This window comes from Tursiops truncatus, chromosome 1 (genome assembly GCF_011762595.2).
Source record: "Tursiops truncatus isolate mTurTru1 chromosome 1, mTurTru1.mat.Y, whole genome shotgun sequence".
In the NCBI taxonomy this organism is placed as follows: Eukaryota; Metazoa; Chordata; class Mammalia; order Artiodactyla; family Delphinidae; genus Tursiops; species Tursiops truncatus.
Window position 1 is genome coordinate 47,553,931 of NC_047034.1, and position 25,043 is coordinate 47,578,973.

At 46.6% G+C, this 25,043-nt stretch overlaps 1 protein-coding gene across 1 annotated transcript; it reads left to right on the forward strand.

The window, feature by feature from the left end:
• The first annotated feature begins 1,215 nt into the window (after positions 1-1,215).
• Positions 1,216-24,735, forward strand: RGS8 (regulator of G protein signaling 8). Its single transcript, XM_004320688.4, has 5 exons — positions 1,216-1,241; positions 3,675-3,776; positions 4,807-4,871; positions 22,133-22,299; positions 23,467-24,735. The coding sequence occupies exons 1-5, from the start codon at positions 1,216-1,218 to the stop codon at positions 23,647-23,649; spliced, it is 543 nt and encodes a 180-aa protein (XP_004320736.1). The 3' UTR covers positions 23,650-24,735.
• Positions 24,736-25,043: the final 308 nt, after the last annotated feature.

Consider the following 25,043-nt stretch of genomic DNA (forward strand, 5'->3'; position numbering starts at 1 on the left):
GAAGATTGAGGAAATGTCCTCGCTGTCAGGGAACACAGCCCTGGCTCGGTCTCCCAGAGATGAGCCTTTACACGAAGTCTAACTAATTTTTTTTTCCCAGTTTTAACAAAGCAATCTTTTAATTTGATTGATTATAGTATTATTAGAGGAGGTTTTCTTCAAAAGTATTTGTGAAATGTTCTAGGTAATATCAAAATAATGTCACCTGCATAGATCATGTGGGAACCTGATCTATCTAAATTAAGTTTCTTTTAAAATAGATTCTATGTTTGGTGTCACGGTTCCCCAGGGGAACCCTTTATTGATGGGCTGCTCTCCTCATGTGTTTCTTCCTATCAGTTTCTTCTGTGGGAACAAAGGGTTTGATGCTCTGAGAATGGGACCCTCAGGAGAGACAGATTATTAGTCTATCAGGCCTCCACCTCAAGACCCCCTTTCCCCGATGCCCTTCCTGCTTCGGGTCGGGAACAGGCCAGTCTGCAGAATGTGGAAGATCAGGCAGCCTCCATATGGGCAGGAAAGAGTGACTTGCATATTCATTTCTTCAGCCTGTGCCTGTGATCCCCGCAAAGGAGCAAACCTGAGTGGTGACAGTGCGTGACAAGCCTCCCTTGGAGTTCTTCCAACCTTCCTCCCGCTCACGCCCTCCCCAGGCACCGGCACTCCCACCTCTGGGACACGTTCCCTTGGAGGGAGGTGAGAAGCAGCCAATCAAAGGATTCTGGAGCAAGTGCTGACCACTCCGCCCCCACCCAGGGCTGGCTGGTCACTTGGGTCCCACTCGAGTAAGACACAGAGAACTGTAATTTTTGGCTTGCCACGCCTGTGCTTTCCTCCCCGGGGGCTCGTGTCCCACTTTACGCTGATGGCCAGTGGCTGGGGAAGCAGGACCTCCTGACCAACAGGCAGCAATGTGAAGCCACCCAACAACTGGTCCTTGTTCACCCCCGGTTGGTCACCCTTGCTCAGGACCAGCAGACATTCGTGGGGAACGGGGGTGTGTGTGTGTGGGCGGGGGAGGTATTCCGTTGGCAGAAAGTCACCTGCGAGGACTTGTAGTGCAGTCAGATAAGAGAGGGGGCCCGCTCTTACAGCAGATTCTTTGATTTTAGGTGAGAGGACGTGGAAGGGTAAATCCCTGTGCCCCGCAGTCTTACCTCCCGCCCTGACGTCCCTGCACACCAGCCAGAGGGTTAACCGTAAGCGGGTGCCTGTATGGCCGCTTTACTGATGCCACGCAGGTAACTGATGCTAACCTCTCTTCTCGTCTCTGCCACTTTCCTCTTCCTCCGCCTTCCCACCTCCCCTGCTGTCTGAGCCTGCTCCAAGCCTCCTAATGCCGTGGGTGGGCCACTGGCGTCCGTCCCCCAGGCCTCCTGTGTGGACGGCGCTGTCCTTCCCCGGGTGCTCCTTGCAAAGTTGGGGCCTTGCAAGCAGCATCTGCAAGGCCCTCCCGTACTCTGCCGGAACTTATGGGGTGGGACTGTGCATGAGTGTGCATTGAGCCATTTAGGGGTCTCTGAGTTTCCGGGGTAGAGAAGAAAGATGAGGGCAAGTCTAGTCTTTTTCTTAAGTGACCTTAACCTTTGACTCTTGCTTCTGCTCCTATTATTTCAGGCCTATCTAAAAGGTTAAGTCTCAGACAAGATGGAAAATAGAATTATTTTGCCCCAAAGAATATTTTGTGGAAGATTTTTGCAAACTATCTGGGAGACTTACTGCTGTCTTGGTAACAAGTAGCACACTTTACCCTGATCCCTGCTAAACCTTGTTAAATGGCTTGCATGGATGTGCCGTTTTTTGAAATCCTCTTAGTTGATCTTTAGGGGCATCGACCTGACTCTTCAATGATTGATGTTTCTGAGGCACCAAGGGATGAACCGACTCACTCTAAGTCGGTTCTGGCCTGTGGTGCAGCCTGGGCAGGACCTGCACTTGAATTCATGGAATGTGATGACTCAAGGGCCCTTAATCAGTTGCTCCAATAGCCTAGTGCTGGGGCCCCCCGTGATTTGTAACAGTGAGTGGACGTGAGATGCTCACTGTCGAGGAAGGGAGAATGGCTGTAGCCAATATTTTGAAATGCCAGGAAGTCGATGGCTTCACAAAGCACCTGGCTGAGATGAGCGGTAGGGGCACAGATTGTGCAGAAGAGGAGATATTTCTGAAAACTTGAATGTTCTGGCCTTAAAAGACTCCTCAGAGATGGACTGTGGAGTCCAAGTGTCGTCCATCCCCGCCAAATGTAATACCATCCCCGTAGACATTTGTTGGATAAGATTTCTGTGAACAATTCCCAGGGTCAGGGATGAAAACCCATTTGAAGTAAAAGAAAAAGCTTGAATTGGATCTAACATCTCTGCTCAGGTCCAGGATTTGAGAAAATGAGGAAGGGAAAGCCAGGCTGGAAGAACTTCCTTTCAACAAAGAGAATGACATCTTCTAGGATAATTTCCATGGCAAACTGTTACCAGTGTGCATGTGGCAGGCCCCTGTTATCAGTCACTCTTAAGTCCTGATCATCCCAGACCCCTCCCTCTTAGCTTTACCCTCCATCCGAGGAGTTGCCATGGTTAAAGGCCAGGGGTCAGTAAACTTATTCTGTCAAGAGCCAGGGAGTAAATATTTTTGACTTCATGGGCCGTACAGTGTGTGTTGCAACCACCCAACTCTGCCCTTGTGTTCAAAAACAGCTTTAGACAATATATAAACAAATGGGGTGTTGCATTCCAATAAAACTTTATTTACACAAACATGTATCTTGCAGGGCTGTAGTTTGCCAATCTCGGTGAAAGGTAAAAGTGGCCTAATATGGAGAGTCAGAAAGAGACATTAGCATACTTTCTCATTGGATCTGCCACAACAAATAACTACTAAGTGTCTGGTCCTTAGGAAAATAAAAAGTATGAGAAATTTAAGCATGCATGTTACAATTTTAAATATGTTGATCGAGATCAACCAAAATATAAGTAGGTGTGTGAGAGCTTAGTTAGGTGAAGGTGCTGACAAGGGGCACCCTGGTTCTTGATTGCTGATTGGACCCACAGCCTCTCCCCACCCGTAGGCATCAGTCCTCACCGGTCTGTAGCCATTCCTGTATATCCTCAGGTTTGTGGGATCGGTGGGAAGGGCCTGAGGTAGAACTGACCTGCCCTGAAGCCCCATACTTTGTCTGTGCTCTGAGATTCTATGACATGCATCCCTGTATCATGCAGTCATCCCTCTGCTCTCCATATGGGTACCACTGGGGCTCTGTAATCAGGATTTACTGCTGCTGCTACTGCTACTTTGCCCTCCTAGTGGGAGAGCAAAATGTGGATTGTTATTATGTCATCGCTGTATTTCCTTTCCCCACAGAGAATCCTAATTTAGAAATTCTTCCAAGCTAATGACCTTCATTGACTTACCATCAACTTGCATGTCAGCTTTAAAAAGCATTAAGCCTCCAGGGGTAGGGGACCTATTACTATTCCGGTAGTCAAGATGGGGAGTGAGTATTGCCCTTGATCCTCTAGGTGTTTCTCCTCTGGTTTATGAGATCTTCAGGGGCCACCTGGGGAAGGAGGGGGGGGGGCAGTGCTGGCTCCTGCCACAGCAACCCCAGGGGCGCTTTATGGGGCTGACAGTTAGTATTATGACAGTTCCCCATCCTTCTGCCCCTGTGCTTCTTGCAGGAACAAAGGGATGAGGACTCGACTGGGATGCCTGTCTCACAAGTCCGACTCGTGTAGTGATTTCACAGCTATTCTTCCCGACAAACCTAACCGTGCTCTAAAGTGAGTAATACGGCCACACAGCATTCCCGGGGTGCCGACCATGGGATGCCCACTGTGGGACTGTACAGCCTCGTCTTCTCTGGTAGATGGCTGAACAGATGAGCCGAGTGACAAGAAGTTCCTGCCTCCTGGCAGCTCCTTTTATATCTCTGAACATGAATGAAAAAATGTTATATTCCTTTTCGAAGTGTATGGCTTAACGATCTCAGAATAGGGACCCTCCTTTTTCTCCTAAGAAAACCATACCATGCAGCTCCCTTACAAAGCTGCAGTGTAGGATACTTCTTGGTTCTATTGAGTTGTCAATCTGAGTTTCTCAGTTTGGAAACAAATTACTCAAATCTACTCTAACATTCTGCTTAGGTTCAGAGAATCTGGATTCAGTGCCTATACTGTGTTAAATGATGTCACAGATGGTACCTCATTTAACCCTCCCGGGGCTCTGTGATGGGTGCCGTTATTCCCATTACAGATGTGAGGAAACTAAGGTGACAGTAAGAGGTGGAGTCAGGAGCTCAGCCTAACTTTTTCTAAGTCCAGTTTCTTTCCATTGTTACTGTGACATGTTAATTAATTCATTAATTAACTAGACGTATAGTTGGTTTACAGCAACATCTTTATTTTTATTTTTTTAGATTTTTTTTTTTTTTTTTTTTTTTTTTGGCTTGTGGGATCTTAGATCCCGGACCAGGAATTGAACCTGGGCCCTCAGCAGTGAAAGCGCAAAGTCTCAGCCACCGGATTGCCAGGGAATTCCCCATACGGTGACATCTTTAAATGATACACTTTCTTAGTTTTGCTTTTTAGACTGAAAGCCAACATATTAAACTTACAGAATCCCAATCCTGAGATTTTTCCATCAGCTACTTAAGAACATATACATTTATAGTGACAGAATTGTAGGAATCCAGGTACGATCTTCATTTGCCCTCCATTGTTTTGATTTATTCTCCTGAGCAAATCTCAGTGGTGGCTGAAGGAGAGGAGGTCGTTCCAGAAATATTCAAGACAGACGTTTCTTCTTTCCTAGGAGACTATCCACGGAAGAAGCTACGAGGTGGGCAGATTCCTTTGATGTGCTTCTCTCCCATAAGTGTGAGTAGAATTCAGGTTTCATCATGTCTCGGCAAATCATTCATTTTGTAAAAGAGGCACCAAATACCTGCCATGATCCAGGTACTGTGCCTGGTGTCCAAGACAGCTCCAGTCTCTGACCTCACAGAGCCTCCTGGCTAGAGGGCCCACAGACAAGAAAACATAATTTAAATGCAGTGGGAAGAGGGCCTTTATTTTGTTTTCTGAGCTGAAAGGATGGTCCCAAGGAGCCTTTACATTCTCAGCAACTTTAACAGGAAAGAATCTGGCTTAGGGGGTTGCAGTGATGTGCTCGATGGGAATGACAGTCTAGATTCCATCCAAAGCTTGTTTTATAAACTGAGATGACCTCCCCCCAAGTCACTGGAGAGCCTCAGGTTACTCATCAGTCAAATGAATATTCTGTGCGTTTTGTTATTGACTTGAGCTGGCAGAGTTTTGAGTTTTCTTGTCCCTCCTTATTTGGGGGGTTTACTACCCCAGCTGTACTATACCCCTCAGCTTCCGACCGGGTACGAGTTTGATTGTACACACTTCTGCTATCCCTCCTCTTCCATTTTCCCCTTTCCTCACCTTGTATGCCTTCTGTTTCCCACAAAGGCAAAAAGAGTTGTGCCTTTTGCAGCGTGGGAAGGGCATTTTGATGGCGGCCAGACTCTTCAGCTCTTGCTTTTTTCTTATCATAAGCAAGTCCGAGTTCATTGGGCTTTACATCCTAGTGGCATGAAAAACATGGGAGTGGGAGAATAGGAGTAAGGAAGTGCGTTTTGAAGAGAAAAGAAGGTTTTACACAGACATTCAGTGTTCCCCATAAATTCGTCTTGCTAATATTAGAAGTCCTGATTGATCTGGGAGCAGAAGGGCTTCTTTTAGTTTGGAGCATTGTTTCCACTTACTTGGGGGACATCGTTTTGATACAGCAAAGTGAAGGGCATTGGCTGGTACTCACGCTTGTGTTCTCGATTTTGACCCAGCTCGGCTACCAGATAGTTGATGGCCTGATGGAGTCCCTCAGTCTTCAGAAAATGTCTTCAGAAGTGATTTTGCTTTCATCTGGATGAGCAGTCCCCTCTTACTATGCCCCTCATCCTAGTACTAATTAACGAATGCTTTTGACTAGATTTTAAAACGAAATGCAAAATTTAAGAATAAGCACATATTGTAGCAAGTGATTTTGTGAGACAAATAGTCATTTTCGTGTTCTATGGATTACACTTAGGAAAGAAAATAAAGCAGAAGAGATACAACACATATGACATATGGCTAGACCCCCAAACAGCAAACTTCTGTGGTGAATCTGCCGAGGTAAAGGAATGTGTACGATCGTACTTAGGATTTGATAGTTGTTTTTTATGGGGCGATTCTGACTTATTTTCTGGAATCACATTAGGCTAAATAAGTGTCACTATCAAGTTACACCTTCTTTTCTGGCTGGATTTGATTCAAGGTCATCTTGAAGTTTGATTTCTATTTCAGCCTCATGATTGACTCAGTTTAAGTCACTGAGGCCGTTTCCTCATTCTTAAATGGGGATGGAAATACCTGTGTGCTACCTGTCACCTGGGTGTGAGAATCTTCATGAGAGGACAACTTTAGATGATTTTGAGTTCTCTATGCAAAGGTGTTTTGTAAGAATATGGTGGAATTTTTCAGAAATGTTGCTTGTATTTCTCAAATGAAAAATAACTGTGGCTTGAGAATAAAATTGCAAGTTTCGCTGCCAACGATTAACGTGAAGCCTCTATAGACAGAGTTTATGATGGTAAAATTAGTGGATGGAAGCTTACGGTATGTTTGGATTGCTGCAGTGGCAAGACCGGTGATTTAGAGGTTTAACTGTATTTGTTTGACTCAATGACTTTTAGAGCTAAAGACACTTGGTTCTGCTTCTATCAGGGGTGCTTTGGGTTTCCAGGAATGCAATCACAATTTTCTGAGCTGGGGATTCCACTAAGGGGTGTTACAAGCCAACACCAGATTGCTTTGCTTCTTTGTAAAAAAAAAAAGCAGTACAGAAATAAGCTTTTTGAACTTTGAAGTTCTGTGCTCCTTCTTGGAGTCTGATGTTCGTTTTTATTTCTGTTTAGTATGGAAATAAAAAGCCAACGGAGTGAATGTCTTTGAGAAGCAAGGGGCTTTTATTCAGGGGTCTCTGGCAGTATTGCAAAGTTCCCGAGAAGCTGTGGAGGGCCAGAGCCCAGCCTACCTCCAAGAGTGTTGACAACTTTCTGCAAGTCTAATTAATTTGGGTTAGTACTGTGACTCAGTTGGGGCTGATTGAGCTTTTCCAAAGGGATTACACGTGTGCTGGTCTCTTACGAGGGACAGCAGTATCAGAGGTGTGCAGGGCTTTCAATTAAAACAACAAAGTGTCCTAAAAGAAAGGAGAATGACTGAACGACTGGGCTATGGAAAAACGTGTTAGTCTAGAGCCCACTCACTGGTAATTCTCCAGGCAGCTGTCCTCCCTGAGTTTTCTATTTTGGAAAATTCAGATAATTGTTCTTGTTCCCATTCTCAGTTTACAGAGCATCTCTGCCATCCTGCTCTGCCTGGATGTTTAGGGCACTTATTTACTCTAAAAATGGTGTCCTGAGTCTTCATCACGGACAAAATCTATGCTAAGCAGCTGATGGGAGAGGGGCCCCAAGATGAACCAGACAGTCCTTCCCTGGTGGAGAATGCAGGTTTCTGAGAAAACAGACATAGATACAGATAACACAAGAAATAAGGCCACATGCTAAGACTAGGGGACCTCAAGATTTCAAATAGAATCCTGACATTCAGTGTTCCTCTTAAATGCCACCTTGTCGATGTTAGAAGTCCTCACCGATCCTGAGCAGAAGGGCTGCTTTTGGTTTAGAGCATTGTTCCATTTAATCAGGGAGTGCACTTCTGCAGAATTAAGAATGCTGACTGGTAGTCAGACCTCTCGATTTTGACCCAGCTCTGCTGCTAAATAGCTGGGCAGCCCTGATGGAATCCTTCAGTGTCTTGGAAAATCTGTTTCCTCATCTCTACAGTGAAGGATCTGGATCCAGGGGGCTGGATTGAGTTCTGCCCTATTGTTCTAGGATGCTATCTGTAGCAACCACCAGGATTGGCAGTCACTAGTCACCTACGGCAGGTGGTTTGAGTCCATGCTGCCTGCAGGGTTATGTAAAACTGCTTGAGAGCTGAAACGGCTTGAGCAACCAGATGAGAGGCGAAGGTACCTGTGTTATGAAGCTTTCTCCTCTCCTTGGCAGGATCCCACTGGGCAGGGATGCACCTCACGGGTTCAAATCTCAGGAAAAAAAGAAAGCAACTTTTACTATTTTTTGGAATAAAAAAATCTGGAACGTAAATATTTGGGGAGGAATTTTATTTCCAATTACACTTGCTTACAAGTGCAGCGCAGAGCTAAAGACGCCCCGTGGAGGTCTGGGAGAGAACCACTTGCTGAGTGCTCTTTTTTTTTTTTTAACCAACAAATGAAATTGAAAGTGCTGATGGCTTCATTAGATAGGGAGGGATTTCTAATGTGTGTTAATTTGGCATCTTTCTCCTGTTCATCCAGTGACAATTATAGACTTGCTGTCTGTGTGTGTGTACCTAGTCTGTCCCCAAGGGCATGTGTGCGTGCGCCCACCTCTGCAGTTCATACTCGGGAGAATGAAGCCTCCCAGCTTGTGGGAAATCTTTTCTGACAGGTTGCTGGAGAGCACAAAATTTTGCGTCTTCTGCTTTTATTCCTCATGAGGTTCAGGCATGTGCTTGTTATTTGTCCAGCTTTTAGTAGGACGTTCAGTCCTTAGCTCTGAATCAATTCTCCCTCCTTCCCTCTGCCCCTTCCCCCCCCCCCTTTTTTTTTCTTGACGTAAAAGTTGAAATTCATTCCAGTTTTCAGGTGAAGGTGTAGACAGGGTTTCTTCCCTCTTTCTTTCAGCCTGATCCCCCACCGGGATGACAGAGCCCTTCACCCTGGGCCCCCATGTGGTCCTTAGCTTTGTTTCATTGTTTGCAGCGCATGGAGGGTCCAGGCTGACCTGTCCCCGCCAGGCCAAGGGAAGGCTAGGTTCATGGAATAGTGTAATTGAAAGCTGTTTTACATTTGCAGAGTTAGTATTCATCTCTGAGCAAAAGAGAGCAGTAAAGAAGCTTTTAGTTTTAAAAAAATTAGCCCCTTTGGGAAAATGATTGAGCTATAGAAAAATAGAATGAAGTGACCTGGGCACATAGCAACCAAGCAGAAAACCCCACACAAGCCAACACTAAAATTATCAGCTCATGAAATTCCTCACTTGTTCATGCAAATGGTCTTCAGCTCTAGAATGTACCGTTTAATAAACAGATTTCCACCTGTCACACAGCTCTCCTCACATCCCTCTGCAAGCCGAAAGGTTCTAGGACAGTGTTACTCAAAGTGGGATCCAAGGAAGGCAGCACCAGGAGCTGAGCAGCCGATGGGAGCCTGTGAGAAATGGAAATTCTTGGGTCCCATCTCGTACCTACTGAATCAGAATCTCTGGGAGTGGGGACCAGCAGTCAGTTTTTGCTCAAGCCCCCCAGTAATGTTGACATGCACTGAAGCTTGAGAAACACTGCTCTAAAACACAAGTATGGGAAACTATGAACCTGGAGCCTCCTGGCGGGGCAGGTGGTCTGTGCTTTCGAAGAAACACACTCAAGACTGTACTGCCATTCTCCAAAGTTCTCAGGCAACGCATCCCTTTAACGGGACATCGTCCATATATTGCAGAGTCCACACGTAGCAGGCGTGGTGGAGAGTGTTCACAGTAATTAAACAAATATGGCAGGTGTGCTTTCTGGATAAAGTGAGGATAGAAGTTAGAAAGAGATACTCAAATTAGAGATGGATAGAAAAGAAACTTCTCCTCCTTGCCACCCTCTCTATATTGCTATAATTTTTATTTGCACCCAGGAACATGGATGCATTTAGCCTTTATAGAAGAAGTGACAAGAATATGTAAGGCAGCTATTAAAAGCTTGTTGAAGGGCTTCCCTGGTGGCGCAGTGGTTGAGAGTCCGCCTGCCGATGCAGGGGACATGGGTTCGTGCCCTGGTCCGGGAAGATCCCACATGCCGCAGAGCGGCTGGGCCCGTGAGCCATGGACGCTGAGCCTGTGTGTCCGGAGCCTGTGCTCCGCAACGGGAGAGGCCACAACAGTGAGAGGCCCACGTACCGCAAAAAAAAAAGCTTGTTGAAGAAGGTTTGAATGAAAGCATTTGGACACGCATTCTCTTGCTTACCAGCTGTGACCTTTGGTAAATTATGTAAACGCTATAAACCTCACATTCCTCATCTGTAAAAGGGAATGCTTAGACTTACCTTGTAGATTTGTTGTGACAATTAAATGTGACTAGGGTTGTGAAATGCTAGGCATGGTGACTGGTACATGGTGTGGGGCTCCATGAAGGGTAAATATTCTTATTATTTTTATTATAAGCCAACATTAAATTCATTGAGAACACATGCATTTCATGACGCCTACATGCTAGAGATGGTGTCAGCTTCTTGATCCCATAGGCAGCTTGAGGTTCAACTCTGGGGGTAGGGTGGGGTTCACGTTAGCATCACCAGTGGGCTTATTCCAATTTCATAATACCTCACCCCCTTTGCCACATGAGGTTTTGGCATCCCTTCTTCATACTGTCCCAACTTCCCCTCAATGTATGTGAGAGGATCCATCTGGGATGTAGTTTTTAAAAGCCCAGTAGGTGAATCTGATATGTTTCCTCTTTGAGAGTCCCTGCAGTGTTGTTATATCAAACCAACCAGAAAAACATTCCTAAACACTCAATTTTTGAAATCTTTTAGGCTCTGGACTGGTGTACATGGGATTTGATAATACTTCTCTTGTTTTAAAGGAGTCATTTGTGAATGCTAAACTTTCACCCTATTTGGAGCACATCTCCTTTGTCACCCCTTTAATAAAAAATCCCTTGCCAATTTCTTATAATAGTTGCAGATACAGGCTCGACCACGTTTTTTCTGTTACTTGACTCAGTTTCTGCTTGATAAAATAAGAAGGAACATTGGACTAGGAGTTGTAAGACCCAGGCTCTCCTTCTTCTTCTGTGACCACGTCCTAGGAAGAAAAAGCCATGCCACCCCAGGGCCTCACCATTTCCTTGTGTTCCATGGAGGGCTGGATCATAGGATGTCCCATGTGTTTTCTGACTCAAAGAGTCTAGCAACCAAGTCCTACTACTATCATAATCTATCATCTTGTGATATATATACTAACAAAGTAGAGATCATTGAAGAAAATTACGCGAATCACAAGACTGAAGTACAATTAGCATACTAATTGCTTGCCAGTAAATGTCAGTAACTGGAAATAGTTTGTTCTCTAAATAATCTTCCTACCTAAATCTTCTTAGCCCCAGTTATTTGCTTAAAAACCTTCATTTTATAGATAACATAAAAGAAAGCCTTTGATCCTGGTGCTATTCTCATCACAAATTTCAAATTAGTGAGCTTAGTTTCGAATCAAAGAGGTTTTGACTTCATCATTAGTATATGTATCCTAGATTTCATGAATGTGTTTTCCTCTCCTCTCCTTCGTCTGACCTTGGATCCATTAACCAGCTTATTTTTTCCCAATTGATCAGGGACGCAACAAGAGGACTGTGGTCTTTGGGACTACACTTTCGCAAACAGAAAGCTAAAAAAAAATATATATGTATATATCATTCTTGTGATCTTTTCTTTTTTTCCAAGCCTGGGAACTGAACTAGGCTCAAGCCCACCCCCAGTGCCAGCTAAATCAGGGCTCCTGGACCTTGAACTGTTACCTAAGCCACCCTCCCTGCTGCACCAGCCGCACGGCTCATTCATAGTGACCCAGTTCCTTTTCTTATGTAAGCACCCTGCATCAAAGCACTAGAGGGAGGATGCCGGCAGCAGGCAGCGTGTGCGGCCACGGGAGTGCTCTTGCAGATGCAGTGCATGCTCGGGAGGTTGCCAAAGTTCTGTCCAGTGTTCCAGGAATTCTGGACACCATCCTTTCCTTTCCTGCGACTCAATAGACACTAATCTCAAAAATGTCTGATGTCCTTAGTGTCTTGACTTAGAAGGTCACGCAGAGAAAGCCAAAGTGAAATAAAAATGAAATGAAATGAAAGAAAAAAAAGGCAGATCCTCCTGTTTCTCTCTCATTCTCCTGAACGGTTTCTCACCCATCATCTTTAAGTTACCAGGGTCGTGTTTTGGTATTAGGCAGGTTATGTTCTGTCCAAAGATTCCTTAAGCCAGCAAAGTACAGGAGTAATGATCACAAACACATGTGGAGCAATCCCTGTCTTAGTGTCAGGCTCTGCATGCTGTTTACGTGTATTAACTCACCTCATCCCCACGGCCCCATGGGGGAAGTACTGTTAGCATCTGCATTTCACAGAGGAGAGAACTGAGGCACAGAGAGCTTAAGCATCTTGCTCAAGGTCACACAGAGCCAGGACACAGTCCCAGGCAGAATGGCTTCAGGGGTCAGAGAGAAATCACTCTCCAGCAGCCTGGAATCTGTGGGGGTGGTGGAGGGGGGTCTCTACTTCTCTGAGTACTGGGGAGGGATCTGAGTCTGGGATACCCCAGGGGGGTGAGTGGGTAAGGGAGGGGTGGATGGTGCCTGGCAGGTGTGGGCAAAGGAAGCACAGCTAACAAAGCAGCTGACTCTGAGAGATGCCAGTAAATGCTCATGAGCCTTTCAGAGATGAACCGGCATCCTGCATTGTAACCAACTGCAGTTTATGGACAAGCAGAGGGGAAGGAGAGGGTCCTGGTGGACAGAAGGGGAAAAATGGAAGGAGGAGTGAAAAGGGACAGAGGACAGAAGAAAAGGGAGAAGAGCGGGGAAAGATGCTGAGGAGATTAGGGAGAGGACCAGACAAAAGGCTTGCTGGGAGGAGGTGGGAGGTGATAGAAGGGGGCGGAAAAGATGTAGATGGGAAGAAGGAATCCTGCTGGAGCCTCATACAATTCCTTTGCTAGGTCACATGAGCAGGAAAGTTGGGCCAGGTTGGGGACAAGTGGTCTGTACACAGAGGCCCGCTGCGGCCATCTGCTCTGGGGCAGGGGAGGGGCTCCTGCAGCCATGGGGCGGTGGAGGGGGACTCCCACCCCATCTCACTTCCATTGTTCCGGGATGAAGTTTCTCTTTGCACAGTGACCCTCCACCCTGCGTTGCTCAGAGCCGGCCCTGGAAATATGAAAGGTTGGGGGAGGGGCTGAGAGGGGAGGGCAAGCAGAGGAGGAGGGCTGTGATCCCCATGGTCTGCGCAGGCCTCCATGAGGTTTTCAGTGTGTCTTTGCTGCGATGCTGCTTCTTGGGTCCAGACCCTCCTAGGCCTTTCTCCCCTCCTTCCTCATCTCTCCTCAAGCTCTTCCCTTGAAATCCTGGTAAATTTCAAGTGCTACATTTTGCTTTGTTTGCCCTCCCACTCCCTCTGAAACCCGCCCTGGAAATGCAGGCAAACACAATTTGGATCAAGGCTGCCGGTGACCGGAGGCACCTTTACAAGGTCACTCAGCTGTGCTCTGTTAGAGTGTCCCCGGGCCAGGGTGGGGGAGTATGCCTGTCTGCTCTCTGAGGTGCCCCCTGCATCCTGGGAGGGACACGTAGGGTGGGTATCAGAGCTGCGGAAAAGAAGAGAGTTCAGACAGATTCCAGGTTGAGTGGTACCTAACGGCCTCCATTGTCGCCACAGAGGAGGTGATGGCAGGTGTCGTCCTGCCGGAGAATCTCCAGCTCTGTGAGCCCAATGGTGTGTTTGCCCTGCTGTGGCGTACTTTCAGCATACTGTCTGATTTGGGGTTATTGCCCACCCCTCCTTTAGAGGAAGCGATAACGTGGGGTCTGCCAATGGTCACCAGAGGAGAGACAGGCAGAGTGGGCTCTGAAGTCGCGTAGATGTGTGTGTAAGTCCACCTCCCGCCCCTTACTGTCTAAGGGACCACAGACGTTTCACTTAAACTCTCCAAGGTGAGAAAGCCTCGGGCTTTGAGATGTTAAGGTGTTTTCCCCAGGTCACACAGGATTCAAACGCAGGCTGTCTGACTCCAGAGCCTCTGCCTTGATAATAGGGTTGGTGTAAGGGTTACGTGAGTTGATATGTAGATTGGATACCATAGAACTTGGCCTGGGGTAAGTCCTTGATGTATAATGTGAGAAAGAGGATGGAAAACCATCGTCTGAGGGCTGTGTGTGATGCAGACACATCAAGGTTGTGATGGGGGCACAGAGCAGAGCGCTGACCCTACCTGGGAGAGTTCATGAGAGCCACCACCTTCACTTTCCAGATGACGATGCTGAGACTCAGTGAGGTTGAATGTGCTAATTATGGGCAGCCTGCCTGTGATCAGAACTGGTGCTTCTGGGTGAGACAGTGGTGCTCCCATCCCAGGCGGGATGGGCAGGGTCAGTAGGCTGCCTCAACGGAGCTGCCAGACAATTGCAATCTGAGTCTGAGCTCACCACACATTTTACTCCAAATCTGCATCCCCACTGAGTCAGTCTGAGCTGCTGTAATTCAGTTGGGTGCTACTGCCCATGCCCATTCTTCTCTCTATGTTGTTCTACTCTCCGATACTCCTCTGCCTCCCTCGGTGACTTTTTTCATTTCCTCCCCAACTCATCTGTCGCCCTCATTCCTGGAAATGTCGTCACTATTGTGTTGTTGCTTGAGGCCTCCTTGTCTCGTGCTGTGCAATGGCTCTCCCTCCCCTGCTCTCCAGTCATCACCGGCGCAGGCGTCCCTCGGGCCCCACCGTTGTGCAGAGCTGGAGAGTGGACCACTGTCTCACATAAGAATGCTGGCTCTAATCCCACTACTGGGCATATACCCTGAGAAAACCATAATTCAAACAGTCATGTACCAAAATGTTCATTGCAGCTCTATTTACAATAGCCTGGAGATGGAAACAACCTAAGTGTCCGTCATTGGATGAATGGATAAAGAAGATGTGGCACATATATACAATGGAATATTACTCAGCCATAAAAAGAAATGAAATTGAGCTATTTGTAGTGAGGTGGATAAGACCTAGAGTCTGTCATACAGAGTGAAGTAAGTCAGAAAGAGAAAGACAAATACCGTATGCTAACACATATATATGGAATTTAAGAAAAAAAAAATGTCCTGAAGAACCTAGGGGTAAGACAGGAATAAAGACACAGACCTACTAGAGAATGGACTTGAGGATATGGGGAGGGGGAAGGGTAAGCTGTGACAAAGCGAGAGAGAGGCATGGACATATATACACTACCAAACGTAAAATAGATAGCTAGTGGGAAGCAGCCGCATAGCACAGGGAGATCAGCTTGGTGCTTTGTGACCACCTAGAGGGGTGGGATAAGGAGGGTGGGAGGGAGGAAGACGCAAGAGGGAAGAGATATGGGAATATATGTATATGTATAACTGATTCACTTTGTTATAAAGCAGAAATGAACACACCATTGTAAAGCAATTATACTCCAATAAAGATGTAAAAAAAAAAAAGAATGCTGGCTCTGCAGCTTGGCATCCTTGCTACTTGCTAACTGTGTGACCATTGGCAAGCTATTTAACTTCTCTAAGTTTCATTTTTCTCTACTGCGAAATGGTGAAACTATCAGGACCTATGCTGTAGATTTGCCACGAGGTTCACAATGCATTTGGTGCTGCACCTGGCCCCAAGTGAGTGCTCAATACCTATTTGCAGTGGTTATTTTAAAAATGCCTTCTCTAACTTCAACTTTTCTTTACCTCCAGCTTGGCCTCTTCCTTTTTTAGTGTCCCAACTGCTGGTGCCTTCCTGCTCTCCAGGTTCCATTTGCCAGCCTGGAGCTGATGCTCCTGTCTTTTTTTTTTTTTTTTAATTTATTTATTTTTGGCTGTATTGGGTCTTCATTGCTGCGCATGGGCTTTCTCTAGTTGCGGTGAGCGGGGGCTACTCTTCATTGCACTGCGTGGGCTTCTCATTGCAGTGGCTTCTCTTGTTTCGGAACACAGCCTCTAGGTGCGCGGGCTTCAGTAGTTGTGGCACGCGGGCTCAGTAGTTGTGGCTCGCGGGCTCTAGAGTGCAGGCTCAATAGTTGTGGCACATGGGCTTAGTTGCTCCGCAGCATGTGGGATCTTCCTGGACCGGGGATTGAACCCGTGTCACCTGCACTGGCAGGCAGATTCTTAACCACTGTGCCAGCAGGGAAGTCCCTATGCTCCTGTCTTTGAATGACGGGCACACCCCAAAGCTAAAAGGTCTTGCTCCTTTCCTGGTGCATCGTAACACTCTCCAGGAACTGAAATCTAGGTCTTCATAATGGTTTGCCTACTTCCTACCAGGGTCCTATTCTTTTTTCCAGAGTAGCTGTTCCCAGACTCTTTTCACTCTCATAGGTGTCCCCACCACAGTACATACTACATTTGTAATTATTCAATTAATTATTTTAAATGATTGCTTAATGTCTGTTACACTAGACTAGCTTGCAAGTTCTGTGAGGTGGTGACTTTATATGATTTGATTCTACCGTATCTCCAACATCTGGCACGTGGAGGCAGACCACCTGCAGGGCCTTCATCCCAAATTAATAAAGAAGATCAAAGCTGTTCAACCATGACACATCTCAAATATGTCCCTTCCTGGACCATTTCTCTCTATTGCCATCCGCCCCCCTCTCTTTCTCTACTTTTTTTTTTTTTGGCGGTACGCGGGCCTCTCACTGTTGTGGCCTCTCCTGTTGTGGAGCACAGGCTCCGGACACGCAGGCTCAGTGGCCATGGCTCACGGGCCCAGCCGCTCCGCGGCATGTGGGATCCTCCTGGACCGGGGCACGAACCCGTGTCCCCTGCATCGGCAGGCGGACTGTCAACCACTGCACCACCGGGGAAGCCCTCTTTCTCTACTTTTGACTTTCAGGAAGTCAAGTTCATCCACTTCTTCTTGGACCCTTTCCTTCTTTAGAATCTGCCTTTAACAGATACTGTTCTTTTGCCCCTTTAATTACTCTCTTCCCTTGCTCTTTCCCTTCTGCTTGCAAACACACCTGGAAAGATCTTGCTTCAGAGTCATATGGACAGTAGGGAAACTTGGCTGTTCTTGCTAGCTGTGGACTGGAAAATTTATCTGACTTCGTAAGTTTTAGTTTCTTCCTGTGGAAAATGAGAGTGGATCATTTGTGCTATCTATGGATCAGAGTTGCTGTGAAAATAAATTGAGCTGCTGTTTGTAAAATCTCCAGCAAAAATCATGGCATATAGTAAATAAATAAAACTCCCTGCCCCAGATGCTAAAGAAAGAAATAAAAACTGTATCATTTCCCTTTCCTACCACTTTCTCCAGCTAATATCAGATGGGAACTCCTTCAACATCCTGCACCCACACGAGAAACTTTCCTGCATCCACACGCAGCCTTTCCTCTTTTTCTCCATCACAATGCTGTTCTCAGGCCTATTTCTCCTACCTTCCTGGAGGCAACATATTATCAATGAAACTTTCTTTTCGTTAACTTCAACTCCTCCAGCTCAACAAGTCTTTTCTGGCCAGATCAACGTTTAATCATACCCAAGGCTATCTTACAAAAACCCCACGACACACACACACACACACACACACACACACACACACACACACACACACACCCCAGACCATTTTCCTGACTTCTTGTTTCCCTCCAGCTGTGCTGTCTGATCTCTCTACTCCCCTTCTTGCAAGAGGCATCTGAATTCATTGTTTCAACATCTTCCCCCCTCATTCCCCACTATACTTACCACAATATGACTAGGGCTCTCATCACACCACGAAGACTGTTCTTGCCAGTGGTTGCGGAACCTTGTCGCCAAGTCTAAAGACCATCGCTTCTCAGACCGTATCTATCTTGTGACCTCTGGGTAGCGCTGGACACAGTGGCCACTTCCTACCTGAAATGTTCCCTTCCCTGGCCTTTTGGAATGTTGTGTTATCCCTCTGTCTCTGGCTCTTTCACAGGCCTCTTGGTGTATGTCTATCCTACAGGTAGGCTCAATAATTTTAGCATTATTATTATTATTATTAAACACTAGTCTTACTAAACTATTTCTGGTTACTCAAATAAACCTTTCTTAATTGTAGGCCTCCGTGCCTGTGGTTCCAGCTTTCTGCAAGTCTCTTCTTCCTCTTTCCCTTCCTTTTTCACTTAGCTTCCTTCTCCTCAGCTTCACATCTCAGCCTAGAAGCTTCTTCCTCCTATAAGACTTCCCTCTCCTCCTCAGCTCTGGCTCAGGCGCCCCACCCCGGGTACTTTCACAGCCACCTACGCTTTCCCTAGCATATCACTTATCATCTATACCATAATTACCGTAATTATGTTATCTTGGCTCAAATTGCTCTTTTACTGAAAGTTCTGTGAGCACTTAGTTGTGCCTGTGCCTTCTGCCCGGGCTCCTAGCAGAATGCCTGGGTCACATAATGGGTGAATGAATGAATGAGTGGAGATGGCCTTACTGCTGTGTTGGATTGGTAGTTAGGCTATCTTTTGGTTTTTTTTGTTTGTTTGTTTGTTTTTTGCGGTACGCGGGCCTCTCACTGCTGTGGCCTCTCCCGTTGCGGAGCACAGGCTCCGGACGCGCAGGCTCAGCGGCCATGGCTCATGGGCCTAGCCGCTCTGCGGCACGTGGGATCTTCCCGGACCGGGGCACGAACCCGTGTCCCCTGCATCGGCAGGCGGACTCTCAACCACTGCGCCACCAGGGAAGCCCTATCTTACGTTTTTAAATGCTGCATATTATTACTTGCGTGAACTCAGCCAATCCACTTCTCTAAGCATGTTTTCCTCATCTATAAAGTGGGAAGAAGTAAAGCAACGTTCCTGAGGATACTCTGAAGGTGTTATCTCCTTTAATCCACACGAAGACCCATCAAAGCTGAGATCTGATGCAAGGAGATAATGTCTGTACCTTGGGTAGGGTGAGGCCACGCAGTTTCCCTAGCAGGGCGACCCTCAGTAATAGCATCGAGGAAGGCAGAGAGGTAATGTTCTCCATTTCAGCTTGCTCACAAGCACCCATTTTTGCCTGACGGAAAGCACAACAAAATCTAACACAAACAGCAAACGAAGTTTTCAATTCAAAGAATTTAGTCTCATCTGGTTGAAAAACAACAGACTCTTCAGAGTCCCTCTTCTGAGTCACTTTACATTTGCCCCTTTAGATAAACGCATAGTGTTTTAGGGTTCCCCCAGCCCCGCACCTTTTCCTTCCCACACCCTGACAGCAGCGGGAAGGCAGCAGGGGAGGGCCTCTGGCCTGTGTCCTCCCTGTGTCATGGATTGTGTCCCTGGCTCTTGTCACCTGTGGATTGGTCATTGCTCCGAGGCCACCTTGCGGAAGCAGACCCGCCCATGTCCCTTGGCTCTCCCGGGCACGGAGTCTCCTCAGAGGCTTCCGCAGCTGCAGGTGGTTTTCTCTCCCACCTCTGCCTGTAGCCTCTGACGGGCATGCTAGCTCTCAAACCCCTGTTCTTTTAGAGCCTGAGGAAACTTCTAGAGCTCCTCTATGAGAACTTGGAGGAGACAAGACATGGCAAAAAGAGCACCCACGAGGGATTTTATGGACAGCGATTTTATGATTTGTTTTCTGATGTATCCCAAGATTTTGAACAGTACTTTGTTCATGAGTAGTATTTTTTTAAAAAAAATTGTTGAGGGCTTCCCTGGTGGCGCGGTGGTTGAGAGTCCGCCTGCCGATGCAGGGGACACGGGTTCGTGCCCCGGTCTGGGAGGATCCCACGTGCCGCGGAGCGGCTGGGCTCGTGAGCCATGGCCGCTGGGCCTGCGCGTCCGGAGCCTGTGCTCCGCAACGGGAGAGGCCACCACAACGGTGAGAGGCCCGCGTACCGCAAAAAAAAAAAAAAAAAAAAAAAATTTGTTGAATTGAATGAATGCTTTTCAGAACATCTCTCTGCCTAATTAGTGCCACGCCACTGCTTCACACTCACTTTGATTCTTAATTTATCTTGGACTTCTGTGCCCTCCTCTCAGTGTTTTGAACCCAGTGCAGGAAGGAGGGGCAGTGGGGCACTGAGCAGACCTTTCGTATGAGTCTGAACTGTGTTACTCTCCTCCTGCCTGGCACAGGGACAATTTTATTTCCAACCTGCCTGATGGGAAACAACCTTATATCATATTCTGCTTTCTCCAGACTCCTTGTCTTACTGTTAAGGTGACCATGTGTCCTGATTTTTGCCTATGGTGGTCATGGTTTATGTCTGTTGTCCATGTGTAATTAACAGAAGTGGCCCCCTTGACTCCCAGAAATGTCCTGGCTGGAGTGATAGATTTCATGGCCACCCCTACTTTTGTTAAACACTTTAAGCTCAGGCCTCCAAACTTAGATTTCTTTGTGATTTAACGTTTAGCTTTGGGATTTTCATCAACACCCTTTTCTCTCCCAAGTTCCTGGCTCTTACAATTAAAAGTCTTGACTTTTATAACTATGGTTCTAGTGTGGGCATTACGATGTCTATTTGGAAAGATAAACAATGACTTTTTAATTAGGAGAAATAAAAATGTTTCAGAAAAGTAAAAACAAACAGTTAAATATGTCAACCACATGGCACCATCAATCCATGGAATGATGTTGGACAGTGCCCGGGCCTAGCACCTATGGATGGACCTTCGATGCTCAGGGGAGTCCATCACCCAGAATTAAGAACTGTTAACATATTGTCCTTCTAGTAAATTTTAGAAAAGAAATAAAACATTATAACCAGAGTCTTTTTTTTAATTAATTAATTTTATTTATTTATTATTTTTGGCTGCATTGGGTCTTCGTTGCCGCGCATGGGCTTCTCATTGTCGTGGCTTCTCTTGTTGCGGAGCACGGGCTCTAGGTGCGCGGGCTTCAGTAGTTGTGGCACGTGGGCTCAGTAGTTGTGGCTCGTGGGCTCTAGAGCGCAGGCTGAGTAGTTATGGTGCACCAGCTTAGTTGCTCCGCGGGTTGTGGGATCTTCCCGGACCAGGGCTCGAACCCGTATCCCCTGCATTGGCAGGTGGATTTTAAACTACTGCACCACCAGGGAAGCCCCCAGCCAGAGTCACTTTTAACCAATGCAGTCACTCCTTTATTTTAGGCTGTATCTGTCCTTCCTCTGAGGACAGTTGGTAGAAAGCTAGAGCTCTTAGTTGATTTGAGGAGCATGCGTTAAAGGTTAAGATAATTTATCAAAACTATTTTAAAATAAAAACATCAGCTGAATACATAGGCTATCAATGAATGTTGTTTCCCTTTCCAAATCTATGTGATAACACTGCTCATCTTATTCCGATTGGAAGCTCTGTTTGGCAGTATGCGTGACATTGATTAAGAAAAATGCAAGGCTATGTTAATCATTAACTCATTTAGTAGAAAAATTATAATTCATCTTAATTAAAATGTATAATTTGATAGGCAAGATCTTTTAAAATAAAGCATCCACGGAATTAATCATTAAACTATGGGGCCTCAAAAGTTTTTTAAAAGAGGCTGAGAACCCCTTCCATATAACCCAATGGTTTTACAGACTGCATTTCAGTGGGTGTTTACTTTCAGACATTTTTCTGATAATAGTGAAAGATTTGCCCTGAGGCATTCACTCCCCCCCACCCCCCATCAGTTTGTCTTGTGACAGATTGTTTTTTCAGGTTGGTTGACTTGCATTGGTGCAGGGAATGGATTACGTATATTACTTTGGCCTCATTAGAAACACAGGCTCACCAGTAGACCCAGGGGACAGCCAACTCTGCATTAGGGGACAGGCAGTCACCACCGAGGGCTGATTAGAAGCGACCAGGCCTTCCCATAGTCATTATTCCTATGGCTTCCTAAACATTTCTCCAGAATATCACTATGATCCTTGAATGAGAAGCATGGCTTGCCTCTGACGGTACCTGTGTGTTTAAGAGAATGGAGTCTTCAAGAGGATGTGGAGGAGAGCAGTGAGGGCTGGACAATCAGGGCCACTCCTTTGTTTTTTTTGCGGTACGCCGGCCTCTCACTGCTGTGGCCTCTCCCGTTGCGGAGCACAGGCTCCGGACGCGCAGGCTCAGCGGCCATGGCTCACGGGCCCAGCCGCTCCGCGGCATGTGGGGTCCTCCCAGACCGGGGCACGAACCCGTGTCCGCTGCATCGGCAGGCGGACTCTCAACCACTGCGCCACCAGGGAAGCCCAGGGCCACTCTTGTGTTATGACTACCTTTCTTTCTTCTACAGTTCTTGGACTTAAGCCTCTTCCTATTTCCCTTCCTTTCCACTTCCCTCCACGTCCACAGATGGGGTGGCTGCGTTCCGCGCCTTCCTGAAGACGGAGTTCAGTGAAGAGAACCTGGAGTTCTGGTTGGCCTGTGAGGAGTTCAAGAAGACCAGGTCAACTGCAAAACTTGTCTCCAAGGCCCATAGGATCTTTGAAGAGTTTGTGGATGTGCAGGCTCCGCGGGAGGTGTGTTGGCGGTGGGGTCTTGTCAGACCTCCATCCATTGCTCTCTCTCCTTGCTGGGGTTTGAGCCAGGTTTGATGGGGACTTTCTTCTGAAATGAACCTCACTGCTCTGATGGCTCTGGATACAAAAGGGATCCCTTTTAAGGTGCAGAGCCCAGGGATTCTATAAAAAGGAGCTCTATTGGGAGTATTTTAGCTGTCTGTCAGTTAAACATGTGTCAGCAGGAACTGTGTTTCTATAGGGATTCTGCAAGATAGACGCCAGTAAGCCCATGTTAGTTTTCCTAGTGGAACGCAGCATGACTCGATGGAGTGAGCATGTACTTTGGAATCTTGTTCCAATATCAGCTCCACTACTTACTCGTTGTGTGATCTTGGTCAAGTTACCTGGTATTTCTGAATCACATTTTCCCCAATGTAAAAGGCTATAATATCACCTTTCAAGACCACTCTGAGTATTAGGAGTCAAACACCTATTCAATATTTGTCACTGCTTATTAATGAGTAATTATAGTCATTTATATTATTTTATGATCATTTATTATAATTACTTATAATAATAATATGAATTTCTATGTACTGCTATTCTGAGTTGTAAAACAGAGTTTTACCTGGGAGAGTTTTATAGGAGACAAATATTTGTTGTCTGAGTTTAGGTGCATTCTATACCTAAAACTCTTCAGTTATGCTTCGACTTGGGATGCAGGAGGTCTTTGGCCAGTGGTCAGAAAGCTGCAGGCTCCTTATACATGCGGTTGGAACAGAGATGTACATTCTGAACATAGCCTTTCTCCCTGGGGTATTTGTTTCCTTAGCAGCTGAGAAAGGACAAAAGAGCAAGCCTACTTTAGGGAACCCACATTCATGCTTGTCTCTGGTTTAACTCTGCCTGACATTGCAAAGACCCATGGATTAAGAGTTGAGTAATTTGGGGTTTTGCCTTGGCTGTTACTAACTTTCCAGAGTAAATTAGACCAGCTTTTTAGTATCCCTTTTCTTCAGTATCTTTATCTATAAATTGGGATGAAGACTATCTGGTCTTCAGACCTCACAGGATTCTTCCTGGGATCAAAAGGGATGACCTTCAGGAAAGCAGTTTATTAATAATTATTAATATAACAATTGGCCCTTGAGGGCCCGTGACCGTGCTCTCTGTTTGTGTCTCCAGGTAAACATAGACTTCCAGACCCGAGAAGCCACAAGGAAGAACATGCAGGAACCGTCCCTGACTTGCTTTGACCAAGCCCAGGGAAAAGTACACAGTCTCATGGAGAAAGACTCTTACCCCCGGTTCCTGAGGTCCAAAATGTACTTAGATTTGCTGTCCCAGAGCCAGAGGCGGCTCAGTTAGACCTCAGATGGGGACTCTTGGAGATCACCGGCTTTCCCCTCCCCTTGCTGCCAAGACCATATTCTAATGTGAAATGTCATAGGGGTTCAAAAGCAGTGGCATTTAGGTTGGGAGCCCGGGAGTGAGGAAGGGATGAAGGGCCATTCCAAAGTACGATCCAGCCACCAGAGCTCGGACTCTATTCCATTAACCCATGTTTGTGTTTTGGTTAGTGGTAGTACCTTGTCGCTGTCACCCTTCTCTGGGTCAGCAACTTGCCCTCCATAATGCCTTGGGTCATTTCCACTGAGAAGGCAGATATGCCATGCTGGGCTAATCTGTAAATAATGCAAATGCAATTTCCACCACTTCCACACCCTCCTCAGTTAGGACTCTCGACTCTCTAACTTGTCCTATGCTCTCGTGAGGAAGAGCTAGAAGACTCTGGCTTACGTCTGTGATTTGCCATCACAATGTAATAGCCGGTCCCGCGTGCTGGGACCTCACGGTTTAGGAGAGAGGTCTCAGTGGAATCCCAGGTTTCTAGCACTGTCAATGATAGGTGGCCTCTGAGAGAAGGGGCACACTCCATGGAGCTGGCTGTTTCTTCCATTTGCATAAGACCAGTGTCACTGTCCATCTCAGCCTAGGAGATTCACAAGACTCCCATACCCTTGCCATTCCAGAAAGGGTCTTGGGAGATGTCCTTCACCACTTCTGATGTGGAACTGCTATTGAGAAAGAGACAGCTTGCAAGTCTTCCTCAGTTCTACCAAGAAGTTTTCCCGAAGTTGAATGAGCAGGGAATGTAGCGCCAGTAGATTTTTGTGCAGTGGGCCACCATATAACCTCTCTGTTGCTTCACGTATTCTCTGCCCTCACCTCCCTGTGGTATCACACATCACTGATCTCTTAGAACGATGGATGGCTTGGTAAAGGGAGGTGAATTCCCTTAGCATGGACAGCTCTCACAGTGCCTAATACTTCTCCTGTCTCTCCCTCTTCCCCCCTTCATGCAGGTCATGTAATTCCGATGGGGGAGAATGGGAACTTAGGCTGTAATTCTCTTTCCAGCTTGCTTCCCGGGAGCATGCTTTTTTAGAAAGGTTCCTCTCGTGAGGGCCATCTTGGCTGACCAACAGCTTCCTTCTTGACTTTTTGGGATTGAACGTGGAACAGGAGGTGAGGCTGAGAAGATCACTGTGAACATCTGGTTGTAGAGAACCTTCCTAAGACGTCTTCATGGTATCCCGGTGCTGCTTTTGGAAATACATCAGGAAACTTTTCCCTGGAGGATGAGCAAGACACAGGAAACTTACTCCAGCTGCCCGGGAAAAAGCTGACTTTGGCCCAAGACTGCAGTGCCGAGGAGATGAATCCTCAGCAGAGAGACCAGAATGTGGAAGAGGAGCCTG

What these genes read in the sequence shown, in the direction of transcription:
- RGS8 (XM_004320688.4), top strand. Translation starts at nt 1,216, where the DNA reads ATGGCCGCTTTACTGATGCCACGCAG. An exon ending in AAACCTAACCGTGCTCTAAA is followed by an intron (nt 3,777 to 4,806) that starts GTGAGTAATACG and finishes CTTCTTTCCTAG; the next exon opens with GAGACTATCCACGGAAGAAG. An exon ending in ATGTGCAGGCTCCGCGGGAG is followed by an intron (nt 22,300 to 23,466) that starts GTGTGTTGGCGG and finishes TTGTGTCTCCAG; the next exon opens with GTAAACATAGACTTCCAGAC.